Here is a 22,871-nt window from a genome sequence, read left to right as displayed (position 1 = left end):
ACCTGAAAACTGGATGAACAGAGTCTCCACAAGAAAGGGTAAAAGGGCAGCATCAAGGCAGATAAGAGAGGCAGAGAGATGATCTCATCAAGGAAAAAAACCACACCCCAGGTGTGACAGTCCACAGATGGGAGGGATTACACAGGTACAGTTACTTTCCCTGGGGATTGAGGGATTTGAGCTTCACGTCAGGCACCCCAGTCCTTAGATCCTGCACAAGAGAGATGAGGCCCCAAAACATCTGGCTTTGAAAACCAATGGGGAATACACTCAAAACTATAGAACTGCAGAGAATGGAAAGCTAGCTTTTAAAGGGCACACTCACACTCACTCCACCTGAAAACCAGCAAAAAAACACCAGACTGAAAAGTGCATGGACCGTAGGTGAATGGGATCCACCTACTAATCTTGAAGCATCTGCTGAAGAGGCAGGAATGAGTTGGGACGCTCCCTGGGGACTGAGAAACTTGAGGGAGCCGTTTTTCCAGTCTCAGGCTACCTTGCTGATTCCAATGCTGGTGGGTGCCATTTTGAAATTCTCCCTCTAGTCTGTTAGCACCAGTTGACACACCCCATTTAGAGCCCCACCCACCCCTGCACCTCAGCCAGGCCTCACAGCTGACTATGTGATAACCCTGCCCACTAGAACCCATCAGCCATTGTGGCCAGCACTGCAGTCTTTCCAGGGGCCAGCCCTGCCCACCAATGCATGGCAGCAGCATCCACGACCCTGCTACAATAAGAGGGTGCACGCAACCCATAAGGGGACACTGCTTGAGGACCTGGCTCTGGTGGCCAGGCATGATTGCATTTCTGAGCCCCATAGGACATCTCCTACATAAGGCCACTCCTTCAAGACCAAGAGAGGTAGCTGATTTACTTAATATATAGAAACAAACACAGAAAATTAGGCAAAATGAGGAAACAGAGGAATATATTCCTATCAAAAGAACAAGACAGAACCACAGAAAAAGAACTAAACAAAACAGAGATAATCCATCTACCTGATAAAAAGCTCAAAATAATGGTCAAATTATGCTCATAGAACTTGGGAGAAGAATGGACAAACATGGCGAGAACAACAAAGAAATAGAAAGTATCACACAAATTATAACTGAACTGAGAAATACACTAGAGGGGTTCAACAGCAGATTGGATGAGGTAGAAAAACAAATCAGCAAGCTGGAAGACAAAGCAATGGAACTCACCCAGACAGAGCAGCATAATGAAAAAAGAATTTTAAAAAAATAAAGATATTTTAAGGGATCTTTGGGACATCAAGCAGAATAACATTCATATTATAGGCTCCCAGAAGGAGAAGAGAGAAAGGGCGAGAAAAATCATTTGAAGGAATAGTGGCTGAAAATTTCCCTGGGGAAGGAAACAGACATCCAGGAAGCCCAGAGAGTTCTGAATAAGATGAACCCAAAGAGACACCCACCAAGACACATTATAATTAAAATGGTAAAAGTTAAGGATAAAAAGAGAATCCTAAAAGCAGCAAGAGAAAAGCAACTTGTGACATGCAAGGAAATCCCTTTAAGGCTGTCAGCAGATTTTTTTTCAGCATAAACTTTACAGGCCAGAAGGGAATGGCATGACATATTCCAAATGCTGAAAGAAAAAAACTTCCAGTGAGAATTCTCTGCCCAGCGAGTTTATCATTCAGAATTGAAGGAGAGATTAAGAGTTTCCCAGGTAAGCAAAAGCTGAAGGAGTTTATCACCACTAAACTGGCTGTACAAGAAATGTTAAAGTGACTCCTTTAAACTAAATGACACTAATTAATAATATGAAAACATACAAATGTAAAAATCTTAGTGGCAAAGGTAAATATATAATAAAAGTAGTGGATCAATCAGTCATAAAGCACAACTTCCCTGGTGGTGCAGTGGTTAAGAATCTGCCTGCCAATGCAGGGGACACGGGTTCAAGCCCTGATCTGGGAAGATTCCACATGCCGTGGAGCAACTAAGTCTGTGCACCACAAATACTGAGCCTGCGCTCTAGAGCCCGCATGCCACAACTACTGAGCCTGTGCTCTAGAGCCCATGAGCCACAACTGCTGAGCCCACATGCCACAACTACTGAAGCCCACATGCTCTAGGGTCTGTACTCTGCAACAAAGAGAAGCCACCACAATGGGAAGCCCATGCACCACAACAAAGAGTAGCCCCCGCTTGCCACAACTACAGAAAGCCTGCACGCAGCAACAGAGACCCAACACAGCCAAAAATAAATAAATAGATAGATAGATAGATAAATAGATAGATAGATAAATGTGTTTATTTATCTATTTAAAAAATCAATTATAAAGCAAGCTTGAAGGTTAAAAGGCAAAAATGTTAAAAATTAACTAAAATTACAATAGTTTGTTAAGGGATACATAAAATAAAAAGATGGAGTACTTGTCATCAAAGTATAAAATGTGTGGAGGGGGAGTAGAAAGACAAAGCTTTGGAATGTGTTCAAATTTAAGTTGCTACCAACTTAAAACAGACTGCAGCTTACCTGGGATGGCATGTGTGATCCTCATGGTAACCACAAGGAAAAAACTCACAGTAAATACACAAAAGAAAATGAGAAAGGAATCTAAATATAGCACTAAAGAAAGCCACCAAAACATAAGGAAAATGAGAAAAGAAAAAGAAAGGAACAGAGAAGAACTACAAAAACAGCCAGAAAACAATTCACAAAATGGCAGTAATTACCTACTTACCAATAATTACTTTAAATGGGCTAAATTCACTAATCAAAAGACAGAAAGTGGCTTAATGGATTAAAAGAAAAAAACACTCATCTATATGCTGCCTACAAGAAGCTCATTTCAGAAGTAAGGACACATGCTGACTGAAAGTGAAGGGATAGAAAAAGATATTCCATGCAAGTGAAATGAAAAGAAAGCTGGAGTAGCTATTCTTATATCAGACAAAATAGACTTTAAAACAAGACTATAATAAAAGACAAAGAAGGACATTACATAATGATAAAGGAGTCGATGCAACAAGAAGTTATAACATTTATAAATGTATATGCACCCAACATAGGAGCACCGAAGTATATAAAGCAAATATTGATGGACTTAGAGAAATTGAAAGCAATACAGTAATAGTAGGGGACTTTAACACCCTGCTTACCTCAATGGATAAATCATCCAGAGAGAAAATTGATAAGGAAACATCAGACTTAAGCAACACATTATAGCAGATCGGATGAACAGATATATACCAAATATTCCATCCAAAAGCAGCAGAACATACATTCTTCTCAAGTGCACATGGAACATTCTCCAGGATAAATCACATGTTAGGTCACAAAACAAGTCTCAATAAATTCAAGAAGATTTAAATCATATCAAGAATCTTCTCCAACTACAGTGGTATGAAACTAGAAATCAATCACAAGAAAAAAATGGGGAAGGGCCTCCCTGGTGGCGCAGTGGTTGAGAGTCCGCCTGCCGATGCAGGGGATACGGGTTCGTGCCCCGGTCTGGGAGGATCCCATATGCCGCGGAGCGGCTGGGCCCGTGAGCCATGGCCGCTGGGCCTGCGCATCCGGAGCCTGTGCTCCGCAACGGGAGAGGCCACAACAGTGAGAGGCCCGCATACCGCAAAAAGAAAAAAAAAAAAAGAAAAAAATGGGGAAAACCACAAAAACAAGAAGATTAAACAACATGCTACAAAACAACTGGGGGTGGGGCAGCATTGAAGAAATCAAGGAGAAACAAAAAATACCTGGAGACAAATGAAAACAGAAATACAACATACCAAAATCTGTGGGATACAGCAAAAGTGGTTCTGGGAGGGAAGTTCATAGCAATACAGACCCTCCTCAAGAAATAAGAAAAATTCCCAATAAACAATCTAACTTAACACCTAAAGGAACTAGAAAAAAAGAACAAATAAAGCCCAGAATTAGTAGATGAAGGAAATAATAAAGATCAGAGCAGAAATAAATGAAGTAGAGACTAAAATAAAATAGAAAAAAATCAGTGAAACTAGGAGCTGATTCTTTGAAAAGATAAATGTAGTTGACAAACCTTTAGCTAGACTAACCAAGAGGAAAAGAGAGAGGGCTCAAATAAATAAAATCAGAAATGAAAGAGAAGTTACAACTAATACCACACAAATACAAAGGATCATAAGAGACTACTATGAACAATTATATGCCAGTAAATTGGGCAACCTAGAAGAAATGGATAAATTCCTAGAAACAAACAATCTTCTAAGATTGAATCATGAAGAAATAGAAAATTTAAATAGACCAATTACTAGTAAGGAGATTGAAACAGTAATCAAAAATCTTCCAACAAACAAAAGCCCAGGACCAGACGGCTTCACTGGTGAATTCTACAAAACACTCAAAGAAGATTTAATACCTAGTCTTTTCAAACGCTTCCAAAAAATTGAAGAGGAGGGAAATCTTCCAAACACATTTTATGAAGCCAGCATTACCCTGATACCAAAACTGGACAAGGACATCACCAAAAAAAAAAAAAAAAAAATTACAGACCAATATCACTGATGAACATACATGCAGAAATTCTCAACAAAATATGAGTGAACCTAATCCAACAATACATTAAAAGTCTCATACACCGGGCCTCCCTGGTGGCGCAAGTGGTTGAGTGTCCGCCTGCCGATGCAGGGGATACGGGTTCGTGCCCCGGTCTGGGGGGATCCCATATGCCGCGGAGCGGCTGGGCCCGTGAGCCATGGCCGCTGAGCCTGCGCGTCCAGAGCCTGCGCGTCCGGAGCCTGTGCTCCGCAACGGGGGAGGCCACAACAGTGAGAGGCCCGCATACCGCAAAAAAAAAAAAAAGTCTCATACACCATGAATAAGTGGGATTTATTCCAGGGATGCAAAGGTGGTTCAATATCCACAAATCAATCAACATGATACAACAAAATGAAGAATACAAATCATATGATTATCTCAATAGATTTAAAAAATGGTTTTGACAACATTCGACATTTACTTATGATAAAAATTCTCAACATCGTTGGTATAGAGGGAACATACCTCAACATAATAAAGAGCATATGTGACAAACTCACAGCTAACATCATACTCAATGGTGAAAAGCTGAAAGTGTTTCCTTTAAGAGATCAGGAACAAGACAAGGATGCACAGTCTCACCACTTTCATTCAACATTGGAAGTCCTAGCCACAGCAATTAGGCAAGAAAAAGAAATAAAAATCATCCAAATCAGAACGGAAGAAATAAAACTCGCTATTTGCAGATGACATGATACTATATATAGAAAACCGTAAAGACTCCATCAAAAAACTGTTATAACTAATAAATGAATTCAGTAAAACTGCAGCATACAAAACCAATATACAGAAATATGTGGCATTTCTATACACTAATAATGAACTGTCAGAAAGAGAAGTAAAGAAAACAATTCCATTTACAATTGCATCAAAAAGAAATAATACTTAGGAATAAATTTAATCAAGGAGGTTAAAGACTTGTACACTGAAAGCTATAAGATACTGATGAAAGAAATTAAAGAAGACACACACACACAAAATGAAAGATATTCTTTGCTTATGGATTGGAAGAATTAATATTGTTAAAATGTCCATGCCATACTACTAAAGCAATCTATAGATATAATGCAATCCTTAAACCATAAACAAGACGAAAAGACAACCCTCAGAATGGGAGAAAATATTTGCAAATGAAGCAACTGACAAAGGATTAATCTCCAAAATTTATAAGCAGCTCATGCAGCTCAATAGCAAAAAAACAAACAACCCAATCCAAAAATGGGCAGAAGACCTAAATAGACATTTCTCCACAGAAGATATACAGACTGCCAACAAACACATGAAAGGATGCTCAACATCTTTACTCATTAGAGAAATGCAAATCAAAACTACAATGAGATATCATCTCACACCAGTCAGAATGGCCATCATCAAAAAATCTAGAAACAATAAATGCTGGAGAGGGTGTGGAAAAAAGGGAACACTCTTGCACTGCTGGTGGGAATGTGAATTGGTACAGCCACTATGGAGAACAGTATGGAGGTTCCTTAAAAAACTACAAATAGAACTACCATATGACCCAGCAATCCCACTACTGGGCATATACCCTGAGAAAACCATAATTCAAAAAGAGACATGTACCAAAATGTTCATAGCAGCCCTATTTACAATAGCCCAGAGATGGAAACAACCTAAGTGTCCATCATCGGATGAATGGGTAAAGAAGATGTGGCACATATATACAATGGAATATTACTCAACCATAAAAAGAAATGAAATTGAGCTATTTGTAATGAGGTGGATGGACCTAGAGTCTGTCATACAGAGTGAAATAAGTCAGAAAGAGAAAGACAAATACTGTATGCTGACACATATATATGGAATTTAAGAAAAAAAAATGTCATGAAGAACATAGGGGTAAGACAGGAATAAAGACACAGACCTACTAGAGCATGGACTTGAGGATATGGGGAGGGGGAAGGGTAAGCTGTGACAAAGTGAAAGAGCGGCATGGACATATATACACTACCAAACGTAAGGTAGATAGCTAGTGGGAAGCAGCCGCATAGCACAGGGAGATCAGCTCGGTTCTTTGTGACCGCCTGGAGGGGTGGGATAGGGAGGGTGGGAGGGAGACACAAAAGGGAGGGGATATGGGAACATATGTATATGTATAACTGATTAAATTTGTAAAATAAAAAAAAAAAAGAAACATGCAGCTGGCAAAGAAGCAAATAGAAAACATTAAACTGACGAGTAGTTTCTTAACCTTGGGAATAGGGTCAGGATGAAAAATGTTACTACAGTGGAATCGTGTCTCTTAACTATTACATTTGCAGTTTCCCTGTAATGAGTGAGAAATCCTTATCAAGGAAAAGCAATTACTAAAGAAAAAAAAAAAAGAAATAATACTTAGGAATAAATTTAATCAAGGAGGTTAAAGACTTGTACACTGAAAGCTATAAGATACTGATGAAAGAAATTAAAGAAGACACACACACACAAAATGAAAGATATTCTTTGCTTATGGATTGGAAGAATTAATATTGTTAAAATGTCCATGCCATACTACTAAAGCAATCTATAGATATAATGCAATCCTTATCAAAATTCCAGTGGTGTACTTCACAGAACTAGAACAAATAATTCTAAAATGTATATAGAACCACAAAAGATCCCAAATAGCCAAAAGCATCTTGAGAAAGAAGAACAAAGCTGGAGGTATCATGCTCCTTGATTTTAAATTACACTACATAGCTATAGTGATCAAAACAGTATGATACTGGCACAAAAAGAGACACACAGATCAATGGAATAGAATTGAGAGCCCAGAAATAAACCCATGCACATATGGACTATTATTCAGTGACAAAGGAGCAAAGACATAGAATGGAGAAAGGACAGTCTCTTCAATAAATTGTGTTGGGAAAACTGGACAGCCAAATGCAAAGGATGGAACTAGACCACTATCTTACACCATACACAAAAATTAACTCAAAATGGATTAAAGACTTGAATATAAGACCTGAAACCATAAAATTCCTAGAAGAAAACATAGACAGTAACCTTATTGACATCAGCCTTATAAATGTTTTTGTGGATCTGACTCCAAAGGCAAGAGAAACAAAAGCATAAATAAATAAATGGGACTACATCAAACAGAAAAGGTTATGTACAGTAAAGGAAACCATCCTCAAAATGAAAAGGCAACCTACCGAATGGGAGAAGATATTCGCAAATCATATATCTTTTAAGGGGTTAATATCCAAAATATATAAAGAACTCATACAACTCAACAAAAGAATACAAACAGATTTAAAAGTGGGAAGAGGGTCTGAATAGACATTTTTTCCAAAGAAGACATACAGATGGCCAACAAGCACAAGAAAAGGTGTTCAATATCACTAATTATCAGGGAGATGCAAATCAAAACCACAAGGCAATGTCCCATCACACCTGTTAGAATGGCTACTATCAAGAAGACAAGAAATAATAAATGTTGGAGAGGATGTGGAGAAAAGGGAATTCTTGTACACTGTTGGCAAGATTGTAAATTGGTGCAGCCACTATGGAAAACAGTATGGAGATTCCTCAAAATATTAAGAATAGGACTGCTATATGACCCAGCTTTACCACTTACGGGTATTTATCTGAAGAACATTAAAACACTAATTTGAAAAGATATATGCACCCCCATGTTCATTGCAGCATTATTTACAAGAGACAAGATATGGAAAAAACCTAAGTGTCCACTGATGAATGAATAAAGAAGATGTGGTATATATATATATATATATATATATATATATATATACATATATATATATATAGTATATATGTACATGGAATAATGTATGTACAATGTAATACTTCTCAGCCATAAAAAAGAATGAAATCCTGCCACTTGCAACAACATGGGTGGACCTTGAGGGTATTATGCTAAGTAAAATAAGTCAGACAGAGAAAGACAAATACCGATGACTTCACTAATATGTGGAATCTAATAAACAAAACAAACAAAATAAAACAAAGACAAATTTATAGATATGGAGAGCAGATTAGTGGCTACCAGAGGAGAAGGCAGTTGGGGTGTGGGTGAAATGGATGAAGGAGGTCAATTGTATGGTGATGGATGGGAGCTAGATTTATGTTGGTGATCACTTTGTAGTGTATACAGATGTTGAACCACAATGCTGTACACCTGAAAGTTATATGATTAAAAAAGAGAAAAGAAAAGAAAATGTGAGGTTTAAGTAACTTTCCTCGGGTCACACAGCCAATAAGTGTTAGAGCAGGATTTGAACCCAGGCAGTCCTGCTCCAGCATCCATGCTTCGAACTACTACCCTACAGTGCCCTGTTTCCCCAGCTGTCATCAGCCACCTGCCCCAGAAGAGCTAGGCAATTCCAAACCTTCCTGGTAAACAGACCCAAAGAACCTCTGGGAGTTATGAGGTGATGGGCATTTTTCTAACTTGTCCATGTTCAGAAGACTTTGTCTCACTTTAATTTCCTTCCAGGCATTTCACTGCTTGGCTCAACACACATTAAGAACTGAGCCCCTGAGATTTCATGCTTGTTAAGCTGGTCGTGCTAAAAAGGAAAGTTGCTTAGAAATTTTAAATTACCCATTACATAGAGCCAAATCCCATAGCCATGCCCTTCAGGAAAAGTGGGGGCCAAGCCCCCCAACAGTGCTTGTAGAATGAATGACTGCCAACGATCCTCCCTGGGACTGGAATCGTGCTGTCACCATAATAGAGAGCCTGGAAATCCTTTTGTTAAACAAAGTATCTCATTGTAATGACATCTGCATTTTGGAAGTGTCTTTATCAGGGGTCAGTTAGCTACAGGTGAATGAAATCTCATGGGCCCAGTTTGAGCAGTAAAATGGGGTGTTATTTGAGAAGCTCCTGGACCCCCAAAGACAGGAAGCATCACATGGGATTTGAAGGAGGAACCAGAAAGCCAGTAGGCACTGAGGAAGCTTCTCCCTGACTCTCCAGGGCTGCTGGGCCCTGCCTCTGCTTCTTTGCAGGTCCACTCTTCCTCACCCCTCCTCTGTGCACATGGCAGGAAATGGCTTTGCAGTCCAAAAGTGACAATTTCCCAGCTCTAGCTCCAGAATACAATTCCAGAGTCTCAGGGCAGAAGCTGATTGGCTGGCATGGGTCAGGTGTCCACCCCTAGTCCAGTCAGCTATGGCTAATTGGCTGTTCACCTCGAATAAACGTGGTTTTGTTGCATCTCACTACATGCTTTTTCACTCCCATTTTAATAGCAATTAATGCCTACCTCATAGTGGTGCCAGTGATTTTTATAAACTGAAGTTCAGAACTTTGCAGTTCATATTAATCTCCACCAAAGAGTAGTTTTGAACCTTTAATCCCATCATCTCATACTGGTCCCTCCCAGACCATGTGGACTACAGATTAAAGCAGTAGCTTTCTGTTGTCAGTTCAGATTTGTTGGCAGGAATGTTGACAGACAGGACAAAGCACCAATCCCAGCAGTTGCCCAACTCCCAAAGTCTAATGAGTCATGTGTGACAGAGGGAAACGTGGGCCCCAGCCTGCTGTTTCACCTGAGAGGTCCAAGACAAAGTCTATACCTCTCTGCTTTTAAAACCCAGGACGTACGTACATCTCAGGGAGAATAGGTCAGAAAGCAGATACAGGATGAAAGCCAAGTCCTGCCTTTCTTGCACACCCTGGCAGAAAAAGGCAGGCTGAGTCCCCTGACACGAGACTTTTGGCGCTTTCTCCTCGGTTGCCCTTGCAGACCAACCCAGCCCATTCATTTCAGTCAGTGGAAATCAAATCACAGTAAACTGAGGTCATGACGATCCATATGGGAAATTCCTTCTGCCAGATGTTAAGCCTCATGCCTGGAAGAAAGGATGGAAGGAACTCCTGGGGTCTTGTTAATGACAGCTGAGAAGGAGGGGAGAGGACAGGAAGTGTAGGAGAACTGACCGGTGGAGGGGGAGTCCCTCAGCATCCAGCCCTGAGCACAGGGGGTACGTGATGGTGGCGCCAACCACCCGTCCCTTTACTGGCACACATTTATTGAGCACTTCCAGGCACCAGGTTCTGTGCCAGGCCCTGGGATGCAGCAGGGAACAGGGCAGAAAAGGCCTCTCCAAGAAGGAGGGTGTCAAGAAGAGCCAGCAAAGTGGGGCTCTGGGGGAAGAGCGTTCCTGGCAGAGGGCACAGTAAGGGCAAAGACTCTGAGGCAAGGAGAGACTTGTGTCCATGGAATGAAAGGCTGGCATGGCTGGAGTGGGATGCTCGTGGAGAGAAGGGTGTGAGGCTAGGCTGGAGAAGTCAGCCGGGAGTTGGGGGTCCACACTCAGGGCCCTAGGGGCACGGTGAGGAGTTAGATTTTCTTTATTCTCAATGTAGTAGAGATAATGCCAGTTAGAGGGGTTGATGACAAACTCCATTTTAGGTACCCGGAGTTTGAAGTGACAGAGTGGACATGTCTGGACCGTCCAAGGGGTCTTTGGAATTGGAAGATGGTACCCCAGGAAGAGAGGCCAGAACTTGGCTGATGTCAGTGAGCAGGGCCCGCATGGGAGCCAGGAGCTGGATGAGGGCAGGGTTGGGAGAGGACTGCATGGAGCTGAGGGCTTTGGGCACAACCAGACTTAGCGTGCAGGGAGGAGTGGAGGGCGCCATGACACAAAGAGAGGAGCTGTTGGCCGGGGAAGTGGAGAACCAGGAAGGGATGATGTCTCCTAAGCTGGTGGAGGGGGGCACTGCTGAATGGAGGAGCTTTGCCTGGGATGTCGAGCAGGGAAGGAGAACTGAGAAAAGGTTGTGTACTTGGAGTCATTGTGTACTTGGAGAAAGTCACTTCAGTGGAGGGTTGTGGGAATTATAGGACTCTTACGGATGCCAGGAACAGAAAACCACAAAGGGATTGACTTCAGGTGCAGCTGGATCCAGGGGCTCAAATGATTGTCATCAGGACTCTGCATCTCTCAGCTCACGTTCCCCAGGTTGGCTTCATTCTCAGCCAGGCTCCCCACACACAGAGTGTAGCAAATGGCCACCAACAACTCCACCCCTCCGTCCTACCAGCTCAGCAGTGCCAATTTAAAGAGAGCCCCTCTCTCTCCCCGTACTTCCTTTCACGAGCCCAGCTTGGAAGGATGCTGTCCGTGTTTTGCCTAATCTGCATGGACTGAAGGTGGGGAAAATCAGAATTTTGTTCCTAGGAGAAGGAGAAGTGGAGTCTGGGTGGGCAAAACAACAACTCTGCCCACAGGAACCAAGCTTCAGGGGGTCGAGAGAGGGTAATGGTGGTGAGAGAGGGCAGTGGTGATGAGGATGTAGTGTCTTCGGTGAAAGGAGGGAGAAAATAAGACGGTGGTGGGAGGGAGCCCCAAGATCAGGTCAGGTTCCTTTCTCTTTCAGGTAGGAGAGATTTATGCATGTCTGCAGACAGAGAGAGGGGAAGATGCCAGTGGGGAAGGAGTGATTGAAGATTCTGGAGAGAGGAGATAATTGATGGGGCCAGGCCCCCGAGGAGACAGGCAGAAAATGGAGTGCAGGGCGCAGCATGATATGAAAGAAGGAAAAACAGAATGTCAGTGTCATCAGCTGCTGTTTTTCCAGAATGACACCCTTAGATGGCAGTTAGCCATGGCGTGGCCGTGAGGACCGGCTGCTGCTTAGATGCACACACCAGGGCTTTAATATTCTACAAGCAGGAGAGCAGGGCCCTCAGAGCCATGCCTCTGAGGGCCAGGCCCGTGTTCTCCGCATGCCCCAGACGCAGCTTCGGCTCTTGGAGCCAGTTTAAGCACGAGTAGAAGTAAATTCCTTACCTTGTAATATACCTGGGTTGTTTGGTTTTTTAATAGAATTTGTCCCTGATTATAAAAATTACACGTAGGGAACTTAGAAGATACGGTGTCAAAGAAGAAAGTACAAGTCTTTCCTACTCACCACGCAGAAACGCTGATATTAACACGTCGGGACATGCTGCCCACACTAGGAGAGGCCTCATCTAAAATGGCCCATCTGGGGCTTCCCTGGTGGCACAGTGGTTGAGAGTCCGCCTGCCGATGCAGGGGACGCGGGTTCGTGCCCCGATCCCGGAGGATCCCACATGCCGCGGAGCGGCTGGGCCCGCGAGCCATGGCCGCGGAGCCTGTGTGTCCGGAGCCTGTGCTCCGCAACGGGAGAGGCCACAGCAGTGAGAGGCCCGCGTACAGCAAAAAAATAAAAAATAAATAAATAAATAAATAAATAAAATAAAATGGCCCATCTGGCTCTTTTTTTTTTTTTTTTTTTTTTTTGCGGTACGCGGGTCTCTCACTGTCGTGGCCTCTCCCGTTGCAGAGCACAGGCTCCGGACGCGCAGGCTCAGCGGCCATGGCTCACGGGCCCAGCCGCTCTGCGGCATGTGGGATCCTCCCGGACCAGGGCACGAACCCGTGTCCCCTGCATCAGCAGGCGTACCCTCAACCACTGCGCCACCAGGGAAGCCCCCTGGCTCTTTGTTTTTCCATGTAACATTCTTTCACAAGCCTTCCGCCTGCTATTAGGCAGTCTTTGAAACACCCCGTTAGAGTCACGTGGCTGTGACAGTCTTCAGAGCAGACCCTGGGGTTGCTGACTCAGACTCCGCAGGCAGCAGCATCGCCCTGGGTCGCGTGAGTTTCTGAAAAGGTTCTCACACAAGCAGAGAGTGTTCCCTTGATTTGCATGGTAGTCGCATTCTTAGAAAATTCAAAGTACACCGAGAAACACTGTGCTCTTTGTAAAACAACTAGGTTCCAGACTCGGGTGACCATAAACAATTTTTTTACCGACCTGAATGGCGCCTGAGACAGAAGAGTGTACTCTGTGCCTGGAACCATCCCTGGCAGTGAGGGACAGTCACATCCCTGGTCCCACCCTTCAAGCGCCAGCAGGGCCAATAGGCACTGAGATAGCCAAGAGCATCGAACCACCCACTGGTTTCTAGAATTTCCCCCGAGGGTGACCCCCACCCAGCTGAGAGCCACTGGGTGAAACGATCTCTAAGGGTCCCCACTTCCACACACGCCACTAATGGGGCTTCGCCTCTCCTGTGTCCTTCCTTCCAGAGGATGCCTGGTCCACCCGGACGCCACTGCGGCCCCAGTGGCACAGCAAGCAGGAACACACCTTACGTGAATCGTGGAACTCCCTCACCGTCTTTGACCACTCCCACCAGGGACGCATCTCCAACGTGGAGTTCCAAGGCGACATCCTGGATGAGTTCCTGCAGCAGCAGAAGAGCAGCCGGCACAGCGACCAGCCGCACCCCTGGAAGGAGGAGAAGCCGGAGCCCATGAAAGGACAGGACCACGGCTCCCTAGAGATAGATGACGGGGGTGACTTTAAAATCCCCGTCTTGCCTTACGGACAGCACTTGGTCGTCGACATCAAGTCCACGTGGGGGGACAGGCACTACGTTGGCCTTAACGGGATAGAAATATTCAGTTCCAAGGGAGAGCCGGTGCAAATTGTGAACATTCAAGCCGACCCCCCGGACATCAATATCTTACCGGCCTATGGGAAAGACCCCCGTGTGGTCACCAACCTTATCGACGGGGTGAATAGGACCCAGGACGACATGCATGTCTGGCTGGCCCCCTTCACGCCGGGCAAGTCCCACTCCATCTCCATCGACTTCGTGCAGCCTTGCCAAGTCGCCCTGATCAGGATCTGGAATTACAATAAATCGCGGATACATTCCTTCCGGGGTGTGAAGGACATCACGATGCTGTTAGATACGCAGTGCATCTTTAAGGGAGAAATCGCCAAAGCCTCGGGAACCCTGACGGGAGGTACAGAATGTCTGAAAGAATGCTCTCGAAACCCCTACCTGCTACTGGCTGAGGCTCTGAAGAAAAACTAACCTTAGTGGCTAGCCAGTGACAGACAGGTCTCTCTCCTTTTCCAAGAGTTGGCCCGCTCCTCCCCTTTTGCTGCTGGGTGTGAAAGAGCTGACCTCATTGAAACGCCTCCCCTGGGTACCAGCCTTTCTTAGCTTCCTAGGGCCTGAGCCTGATGAGTGCAAGTGAGTTATGGAGGGAGTGCTCTCAGGAGACCCTGTAGGGCAGGGAGGGGTGTAGGATATGGAAGGGTGGGGGGAAGAAGCTAGGCAAGGATATCGTTTCAGGGGAAGCCCAGCCTCAGCCTGATCCCAAGGGGAGCTCTGGAGTGTAAATTGCAGGGTCTGTCCTGCCTTAAGGCAAAGCAGCAGGGCTTTGGAACCCTCGGACTCCCCTGGTTGGGACATAACTCCCACACCCCTCCAGGAAGACCCCCTATAAGGATCGGCAAAGGATCTGGATGGGGCACCAACAGCGTCAGCTACCGTGCCTCACCCGCGCCTAAGAAACATCCCTTATTTCATGACAGACCACAGTGGTTCTCATTAGATTAGGTGCCTTCATTAAATCTATGTGGTTCTTATGGTCTGTGAATTCCATTTGCAAATACGTAAAGAAGAATAAGGCTCAGTTACACAAATCAAGACCTGTTAGTGGTTTGGGACTTTCTAGCCCAAAGGTTGGTGGGTTTAGGTTCCTGGTCTGCACATCACTGGGACACGGGGTGAGCTGACTCTTCTGTCTTCCTGGTACCCCGCCAGCTCCAGAGCACTTTGGAGACACGATCTTATTCACAACCGATGATGACATTCTTGAGGCCATCTTCTGTTCTGATGAGACGTTTGACTTGGACGTGGAGAGCCTGTGCAGCCTGCGGTGCGAGGAGGCGCTGAGGAGGCCCAGCACGGCCGACGGCCGGGGGGAGGAGAGGCCCTACACCCAGGCTGGCTCCTGGGCTGATGACCAGGTAGGACTGGAGGCGGGTGGGCGCCCCAGAGAGACTTCTTCTCCTGGCTCAGAGTATACCAGGAGGAATGAAGATGGATCTCGTTTAAGCTGCTGGTGCTCCCGTTTTGACATTTCCCATTTTTCTGCTTCATTTTTGTTCTGTAGGTCATATTTCATTCTCTAATTATTTTTTATTTTTTTTAAACCAAAGTGAAGGAAGTATTCAAATTTTAATCAAAGCCAAGGGAAATCAGTTCTGTGTCATTTCTCTAATTTAGAGGTTGACAGTCTCAGGGGAATTTTTACTTTGGGTTACATTTTGATCACTCACTGTTGTTTTTGATGGAAGGGCTAGAAATGCTTTTAATAGGCGACTTGAGAATTAAAAGAATGATGATCCTGGCAATCACTTATTGGGCACATACCGTGATCCAGTTGTGGAGCACCTTGTTATGGTGTTTAACCCTCCTGACAGCCCTTGGAGTAGAGATGATTAATATCCCCGTTTAGGAAACCAAGGCTCAGACAGGCTAAGGGCCTTACCCTTGGGAGAATAACAAGGCTAGAACTTGAATGCAGGACTCCAAAGTCTGTGCTTATTTATTTCTTTATTTATTTTTTGCGGTACGCAGGCCTCTCACTCTTGCGGCCTCTCCCATTGCGGAGCACAGGCTCCAGACGCGCGGGCTCAGCGACCATGGCTAATGGGCCCAGTCGCTCCGCGGCATGTGGGATCCTCCCGGACCGGGGCACGAACCCGTGTCCCCTGCATTGGCAGGTGGACTCTCTACCACTGCGCCACCAGGGAAGCCCCAGAGTCTGTGCTTTTAATGGACAAATTATCAAAAATGAAAGATGACCTTCAGGGCAAGGGTCAGCCCAAGTCAAAGACGAGTACTCAAGGTGAAGAGACACCAGGGTCTCCGGGGATGTTCTTGAGGCCATAGGAGAAAGAGGAGATGGTTAAAGAGGGTGGGGGGAAGAGTGGAAAGAACCAGGAACCACAGACAAAAGGTTCGGACACAAGAAGGTCATGACCAAGGCGGTACAGTGACATGCCCCTGCCCCGCCCACTCAGACAAGCTAGCTCATTGTTGATGGTTGTCCTGATTTTTTCAAAGAAAACCAGAAATCTGGATTGTTATGTAAAAATCTCCCCATTAAGAAATGTTGGCAACTAATCCATGATGTTTTCAACCCTTCTGCGGGCCACAAAACATGTCCGTGGTCTGGCTTTGCTGCGCAGGCCTCCAGCTGGGAGATGGCCTTGAGGCCTTTCATTCCCCCAACATTTTCCAAATGGCAAAGTCCCTGCTCAGGAGCTCTGATAGGATCTAGTCCTGGGAGGGGCAGGGAGGGATCACTCTCTCTGCCTTAAAGATAGGACCTCGAGCTCAGGGAGGCCATGTCAGTGTCACACCCCTAGCAGGTGGCTGGGCTGGAGCTGCCCCACGCCCACCTAGGTGTCCCGGGTCGGGTGCATCCACCAGGGGGCGTGGCAGGAGGCTCAGGGAGGGCAGGGTGCCAGGGAAAGCAGGAGAAGGCATGTGGGTTCCAGGGCAGCAGCTTTCCGGGAGGCCACTCAGCATCAGGGGTTAACTTCTGGCAGACAACCTTCCTCTCCCTCCTCCCCATAGCCGGGCAGGGGCCTGGAGAGGCTGTCCCTAGGGACTGGACTGAGGGGTCATCAGGGTGTCATTGGTACCGAAACACCATCCCCACTAAAAACTCTAAGATCCAGACAAGCGACTTCACCTCTTTTTGCATCTCAGCTTTCCTGTCTGTGACGTAGTACAGGCACTTCTACCCTGACTTATGGTGCAGAGATCTAATGAAAAGAGTTTACATAGAGACCCAAGAAGCAGGATGTGGCAGCCCACTGTGTCTGTAGACCAAGGGTTCTTTATCTGCCTGCCCATGGGAATCACAGAGGAGGTTTTAAAAATGCCGATGCACAGGCCCCAGGATTGAGAACCACTCTCTACGTTTGAATTCTTTCTTCTCCTTCCCTCCATCCCTCCCTCCAGATCTCTCTCCCTCCCCGCTTCCTCTGGTTCACTAGATAAACTAGATAGGGCCCTTCCCTGTACCAGAAAATCTAATCACCTGAGCTGGTTAGTGTCAAACTCCTCCCCTACCAGTAAGAACTTCCGGCAAGGACTCAGATGCACTCAGGGTTTCTGGGCCCGCCCGTATTACCAGTCATGGAGCTCCCACCAGGGCAGAAAACACAAGAAAAGACACTGGGACTTACCTGGGGCACAGAGTGGGCATCTAGCTGGGAAGATGTCCAGTGAGCTGCGTGGGTATCACTAAAATCACCCCCGTTCCCTCTGCTTCTCTCCAACCTGTGTGCAGACGCCTGAACCAGAGCTGCCTGCCAGCCCCCCTGTCCCTGAAGTCACCGCGCCAGAGCCGGGCGTCTACCAGGGCATCTGTGAGTACCTTCTCTGGGGGCAATGTCAGGGGAAGGAGGACCTTCACGGGTCGGGGGTGGGGAGGGAGTCATGGCCACTTGGGACGGGGTTTCCTGGGACAGTTGGGCAGGTTGTACCTTGGCACAGAGACACCAGGCCCCGGGGTAAGTCAGGGCTGAAACCAGCCTGCATTGGCAACACTGGCCCGGGCAGGGCTGCATACCTTCAGAGGAGGGGTCCTCCTGGCAGTGTGCCCTCCCAGAGGGGCACTTCTGCATTTCACACGCAGACGTCTTACGTGTTAGCTGCAGCCCTGACCCGGGAGGCAGGAGTTGGAGCCCAGAAGTTATAGAGCAAGACGACATAAGAGCCAGGGAGACTTGGGCATCTGTCAGTTAGGGGTTTGAGTTGCCCCTTCAAACTGGACCACAGAGCAGGTGCTGGAGCAGAGAAAGTCTGCATCCTCCTGGCTCTAGGTGGGGTGGGGCAGCAGGAGTACTGGCGCAGGTGCCAAGAAATCTGGATTTTTACATGAAATCTCCAGATTTTTCAATGTTGGTGACTAATCTTACAGTATTTTAAAACACCCTATGAGCCAAACAAAACACGTGTGTCCGGCCAGCCGGCTGCTGGTGGTGGCCTCTGAGCAGATCCCGCCTGGGTTTCGCTGTGTCTGTTCTTCTGTCTCCTCTGCCTGTGTGCCATTCCAGCCAGTTCCTCTCTTACTCCGCGTACTTCCCACCAGCACCTCCGCCTGCATCCCAGGGAATCCTCAGGCCCAGCGTTGCGCCGTGATCTCTCCCACCGGTTCCCTGTTCACAGGCTCTGGGAGCTTGCTCGCTGCGGCCTCCCCTCCTGCTCTTTCTTTTTTTAAAAAATTTTTTTATTTTTGGCTGCGTTGGGTCTTCTTTGCTGCGCGCGGGCTTTTCTCTAGTTGTGACGAGCGAGGGCTACTCTTCATTGCAGTGCGCGGGCTTCTCACTGCGGTGGCTTCTCTTGTTGCGGAGCACGGGCTCTAGGCACGCGGGCTCAGTATTTGTGGCTCGCAGGCTCTAGAGCACAGGCTCAGTAGTTGTGGCTCGGGGGCTCTAGAGCGCAGGCTCAGTAGTTATGGCGCATGACGGGCTTAGCTGCTCCGCGGCATGTGGGATATTCCCAGACCAGGGCGCGAACCCGTGTCCCCTGCATTGGCAGGCGGATTCTTAACCACTGCGCCACCAGGGTAGTCCCCCTCCTGCTCTTTCTTGCCCCCTTGTGCCTGTCATCTGCCTCCAGTTATCTTCTGAAAAGAAGAGACGTGCCATTGTCACGCCCCCTCCCCACCTCCCCACCATCGTCTCCAGAACGAAGCCGGAGCCAGAATGTGTCAGAGTTTAGCCTCCTCCCCGCCCCCACCTCCCCCTGCAGGCTTCTGTTCCCTGCTCTCCATCCCTGCCCATTGAAAGGATGTCGACTGTCGATCGGGTTCCCAAGAAGCAGCCTCTGAGATGGAGTTTCCTGGGTGCATGCATTTGGGGGAGGGCAGGAAGCAGGGCTGGGCAGAGGGAGAACTGGGCTGTGGGGCAGTCACACCAAGGCCTCTGCCAGCTCCACAGGGAGCTGCAAAGTCCCCTGGAAGTTGTCCCTGAGTTGAGTAAGGGGGCTGGGCCTTTACATGCCTGTGTTAACATGTCACTGGATATGGGCTGGCGAGGGGCAAAGCCAGGATTAGTCACAAGTGAGGGGACTCAGCTGTGGGCTGTCAGCTGTCAGCACTCCCAGCCACTGGAGGAACGAGCCCTTCAGCCCTGGGGATGGGAGGTGGGGTCTGGGTGGCGCCCCTGTCCTCCACTCCGCCTTCCTAAGGCCTTGCTGTAATCCCATCCCCAGAAGCCTTCCCCACGGTGCCCACTGAGAATTCAGCTCTCCCTCTCTCACTCCACAAGGACAAATGACCTCTTAGAAAAGACCAAGTCTTCCTTTGAATCCTCACAGCCCCTTACTTTCCAGAACTCTCTCTCAATTACTTTGGACTTTGGGACAACCGAGTAATTTAAAAGCCAACCTAATGTAGTCAAGAGCCTGGTTTGAGGCTTGGTTGCGTATCCCATTCAGGCAGTGTGCTGGGGCTTTCCCTCCCTTATCTCACTCACAGCCCTTATTCTCCCCATTTTTCAGATTAGATTAGGAAACTGAGGCTCTGAGAAATTGAGAAAGCCACCCAAAGTCACACAGCTAGTACAAGGCCAAGAACGGGACCAAGCATATCTGAATTCAAAGCGCAGGTCCTCACCACTCAACACACTCCCTGAGAGGCTGCTTCACCTCAGAGGTCTTTGGGAAGAGTCAGCATCCCCACAGAGCTGTAAGGTCCTAGAAGACAGCAATCATTTCTTGTTTAGTCTGGACTCCCCTAGGTTGGTCAGGATCCTGAGGGGCAGGGGCAGGGGGGAACAATGGAACTTGAATTCCAGTTGAGTTAAGCAAAAAAGAGCATTTCTTAGCTTATGCAACTAAAAAGATCAGGCGTTGCTAGTTTCCCCGTACTGCTGGATCCAGGTGTGCAAATGACGTCGTCAAGCCTTGGCATCTCCCTGCATCTCTCTGCCCTATTTCTCACTCTCTTGTCCGTCTCCCATTCAGACTCTATCCACATGGGAGCTCCTAGAAGCTGTACCTGGTAATCCCAGGTAAAAGAACTTCTGTTTCCCAATAAGTCCAACAGTTGTCCCAGAATTGTCTCCTCACCTGGCTCAGGTCACGTGCCCATCCTTAACTAATAATCACCGTGGCTCACCTTGGCGGGGAGGGAGGAGCGTGTGATGGAAAACACGGATTGGCCCGGCCTGGGTCAGAAGCCCATCTTTGGAGCCAAGGATGAGGAGTCAGCCTCCCATACAGTGCTTCAGAGGAGGTTAGAGTGCCATAACCAGAGGAAGGAAGGGAGGGACGGAGGGAGGGAAGGAGGAAGGAGGGAAGGAAGGAAGGAAGAAAGAAAGAAAGAAAGAAAAAGAGGGAAGGGAGGAAGGAATGAAGGAAGGAAGGGAGGGAGGGAGGAAGGCCAGAAGCAGCTACTGTCCTCTTCCTCTGATGATTTCCCCAAAGATGCTGTCTGTAAATGTCTGTCCCACTGAACCGGCTTCTGACCTTTCTAGGAAATGTTATTTCAGTGCCTTTGGGAGTCTTGCCCTGGAGTAGCGCTCCCAGACCTTTTTGCTGCAAGGAAAGTGTAATCTACTCAGCAGGAAGGCAGAAGAACCTCCTGATCAAGGACCCCCTCTGCCCGTTTTGAGGCCTGTGATTTCCGAATCTCTCTTCTCTGAACCTTTGGCTTTTTCCTCATTGTATCCCAAATCCTAACCCTACTTTCCCAGCCTGTGCAAATGAAGAGAGCTTTGATAAAGTGACCCAGGGGGGATGCGTTGGGGTTGGTAAATACGGCCAATCCTATTAACGTTTTGAACGGGGATATATGACTTGCTAATTTGCAGATGACACTAATTTTGGAAGTTTTGCAAATATCAGCGGTGATGAATAGGAAAGGAGCTGAGAGAGTTGAAACATGGGAGAGAAATAACAAAATTAATTTCCATTTATATAAATACTAATTGATACACCAGAGGAAAATGAATATGGAACACGGATAATAGCTCAAAAAGGAGAGTAATCACTTTCAGAGCAGCCCTAGATTAGATGGCGTCCCAGTGCATCTTACCAGGCAAACAAAGGGGTGGCAGGCTTGGGAGAGTCCGGGGTGCTGCCCCTTGTTTCGAGGGGGAGGTGGCATTTCTCCCTCACAGGGATCCCCCTGATCTAAGTCCACTCCCTCCTCCACCTCCAGGCCTTCTCCATCTCAGGAATGGTACCCACAGCTACTCTGTCCCTTGGGTCAGAAGCATTTTCTCTGTTCATCAATCAGGCCATTGAGAGCCCTGTCAATGCTGTCTCCAAAACAGATCCTGAATCTGTCCACTTTGCCCCCGTTTTCACCACTGCCGCCTTTGTCCCGGCTACAGGTATCACAACAGCCTCCTCCCTGACCTCCCTATGGAGTCCAACCCCAGTGTGCTTTCCAAGACACGGGTCCGATCATGTCACTTCTCGGCTTCCACATCTAAGCCTCCCTAGCTGCCTGCTGCAGAGAAGAAAATCCAGACTTCATGACATGATCTAGCCTCCACCTAACCTTCTGATCTCATTTTCCTCCACCTTCTACCTCAGTCACTTGGTTCCAACCACAGATCAAATATGTTCCCATCCCAGGGCCTTTGCCCTTCCTGCCCTCTCAGCCTAGAATGTTCTTCCAGAAATGCTACAGAATGGCGGCCTCCGTCTTATCGCCCAGGTCTCAGCTCAAATGTCACCTCCTCAGAAAGGCCCTCCGTGACCAGCCCTATTCCTGCTTAGTTAGTCCCTGTCTTATCTCTTTCATTTTTTTCATGGTATTCATCACTCTATGGAACTATCCGATTATTTTTTTGATGTGTGTTCATTGTCTGTCTTCACTGCAGTGGAAGCTCCTAGAAAGATTTTGCTATGTATTTACCCCTAAATCTCCAGTGCCAAGAACAGGACTTGGTACCATAGTAGCAATATGTTTACCATTGACTGTGTTGGTGAAACTCAAATGATTGTATTTTGATTCATTTACCTACACGTATCTACTAAACACATACTCTTCAATCAATCTTTTTTTTTTTAAAAAAGCCTTAATTGAGCATCTGTTTTCAGGCACTATTCTAGGCTCTGGAGATAACAACAGTGAACACAGCTAACAGAGCCCCTGCCCTCAGGGAGCTTCCGTCTTAGTGGGAAAGACTGATGAAAACAAATAAGCAAATCAATGTAGAACATCTTGTCAGGTGACGAAAAATAAAGCAGAAGAAGGGTTTTGAGAGTGATGGGAGAGAGTGCTATTTGAGTTCAGGTGGCTGGCAGGGCCTCTCTGAGGAGATGACAATTAAATATAGACTCATCATGAAAAGGAATGCATCAGTTAGCTTCTGCTATGAAACAAACCAACCCCAAATTTAGCAGCTTAATATAACCACCATTAATTGTGATTTATCATAATTCAGTGGCTTGGCTGGGCATTCCTTTGCATCTGAGCCGGGCTGGCCTCTGCTGGCCCTGCTCATGTGTCTGGTTAGCTGGCAG

General features: G+C 46.7%; 1 protein-coding gene across 3 annotated transcripts in view; it reads left to right on the top strand.

The window, feature by feature from the left end:
* Positions 1 to 22,871, top strand: part of KATNIP (katanin interacting protein) — a 201,059-nt gene that overhangs the window by 157,324 nt on the left and 20,864 nt on the right. For all 3 annotated transcript variants that reach the window (XM_060077977.1, XM_060077978.1, XM_060077979.1), the window contains 3 exons: positions 13,597 to 14,322; positions 15,132 to 15,337; positions 17,677 to 17,755. In XM_060077977.1, the coding sequence (XP_059933960.1) occupies positions 13,597 to 14,322; positions 15,132 to 15,337; positions 17,677 to 17,755 (1,011 nt within the window). The remainder of the gene's footprint in view (positions 1 to 13,596; positions 14,323 to 15,131; positions 15,338 to 17,676; positions 17,756 to 22,871) is intronic.

The sequence above is a fragment of the Mesoplodon densirostris genome, chromosome 16, assembly GCF_025265405.1.
Source record: "Mesoplodon densirostris isolate mMesDen1 chromosome 16, mMesDen1 primary haplotype, whole genome shotgun sequence".
Taxonomy (NCBI): domain Eukaryota; kingdom Metazoa; phylum Chordata; class Mammalia; order Artiodactyla; family Ziphiidae; genus Mesoplodon; species Mesoplodon densirostris.
Note: the sequence above shows the minus strand (reverse complement) of the source record. Positions and strands in the feature narration are given on the sequence as shown.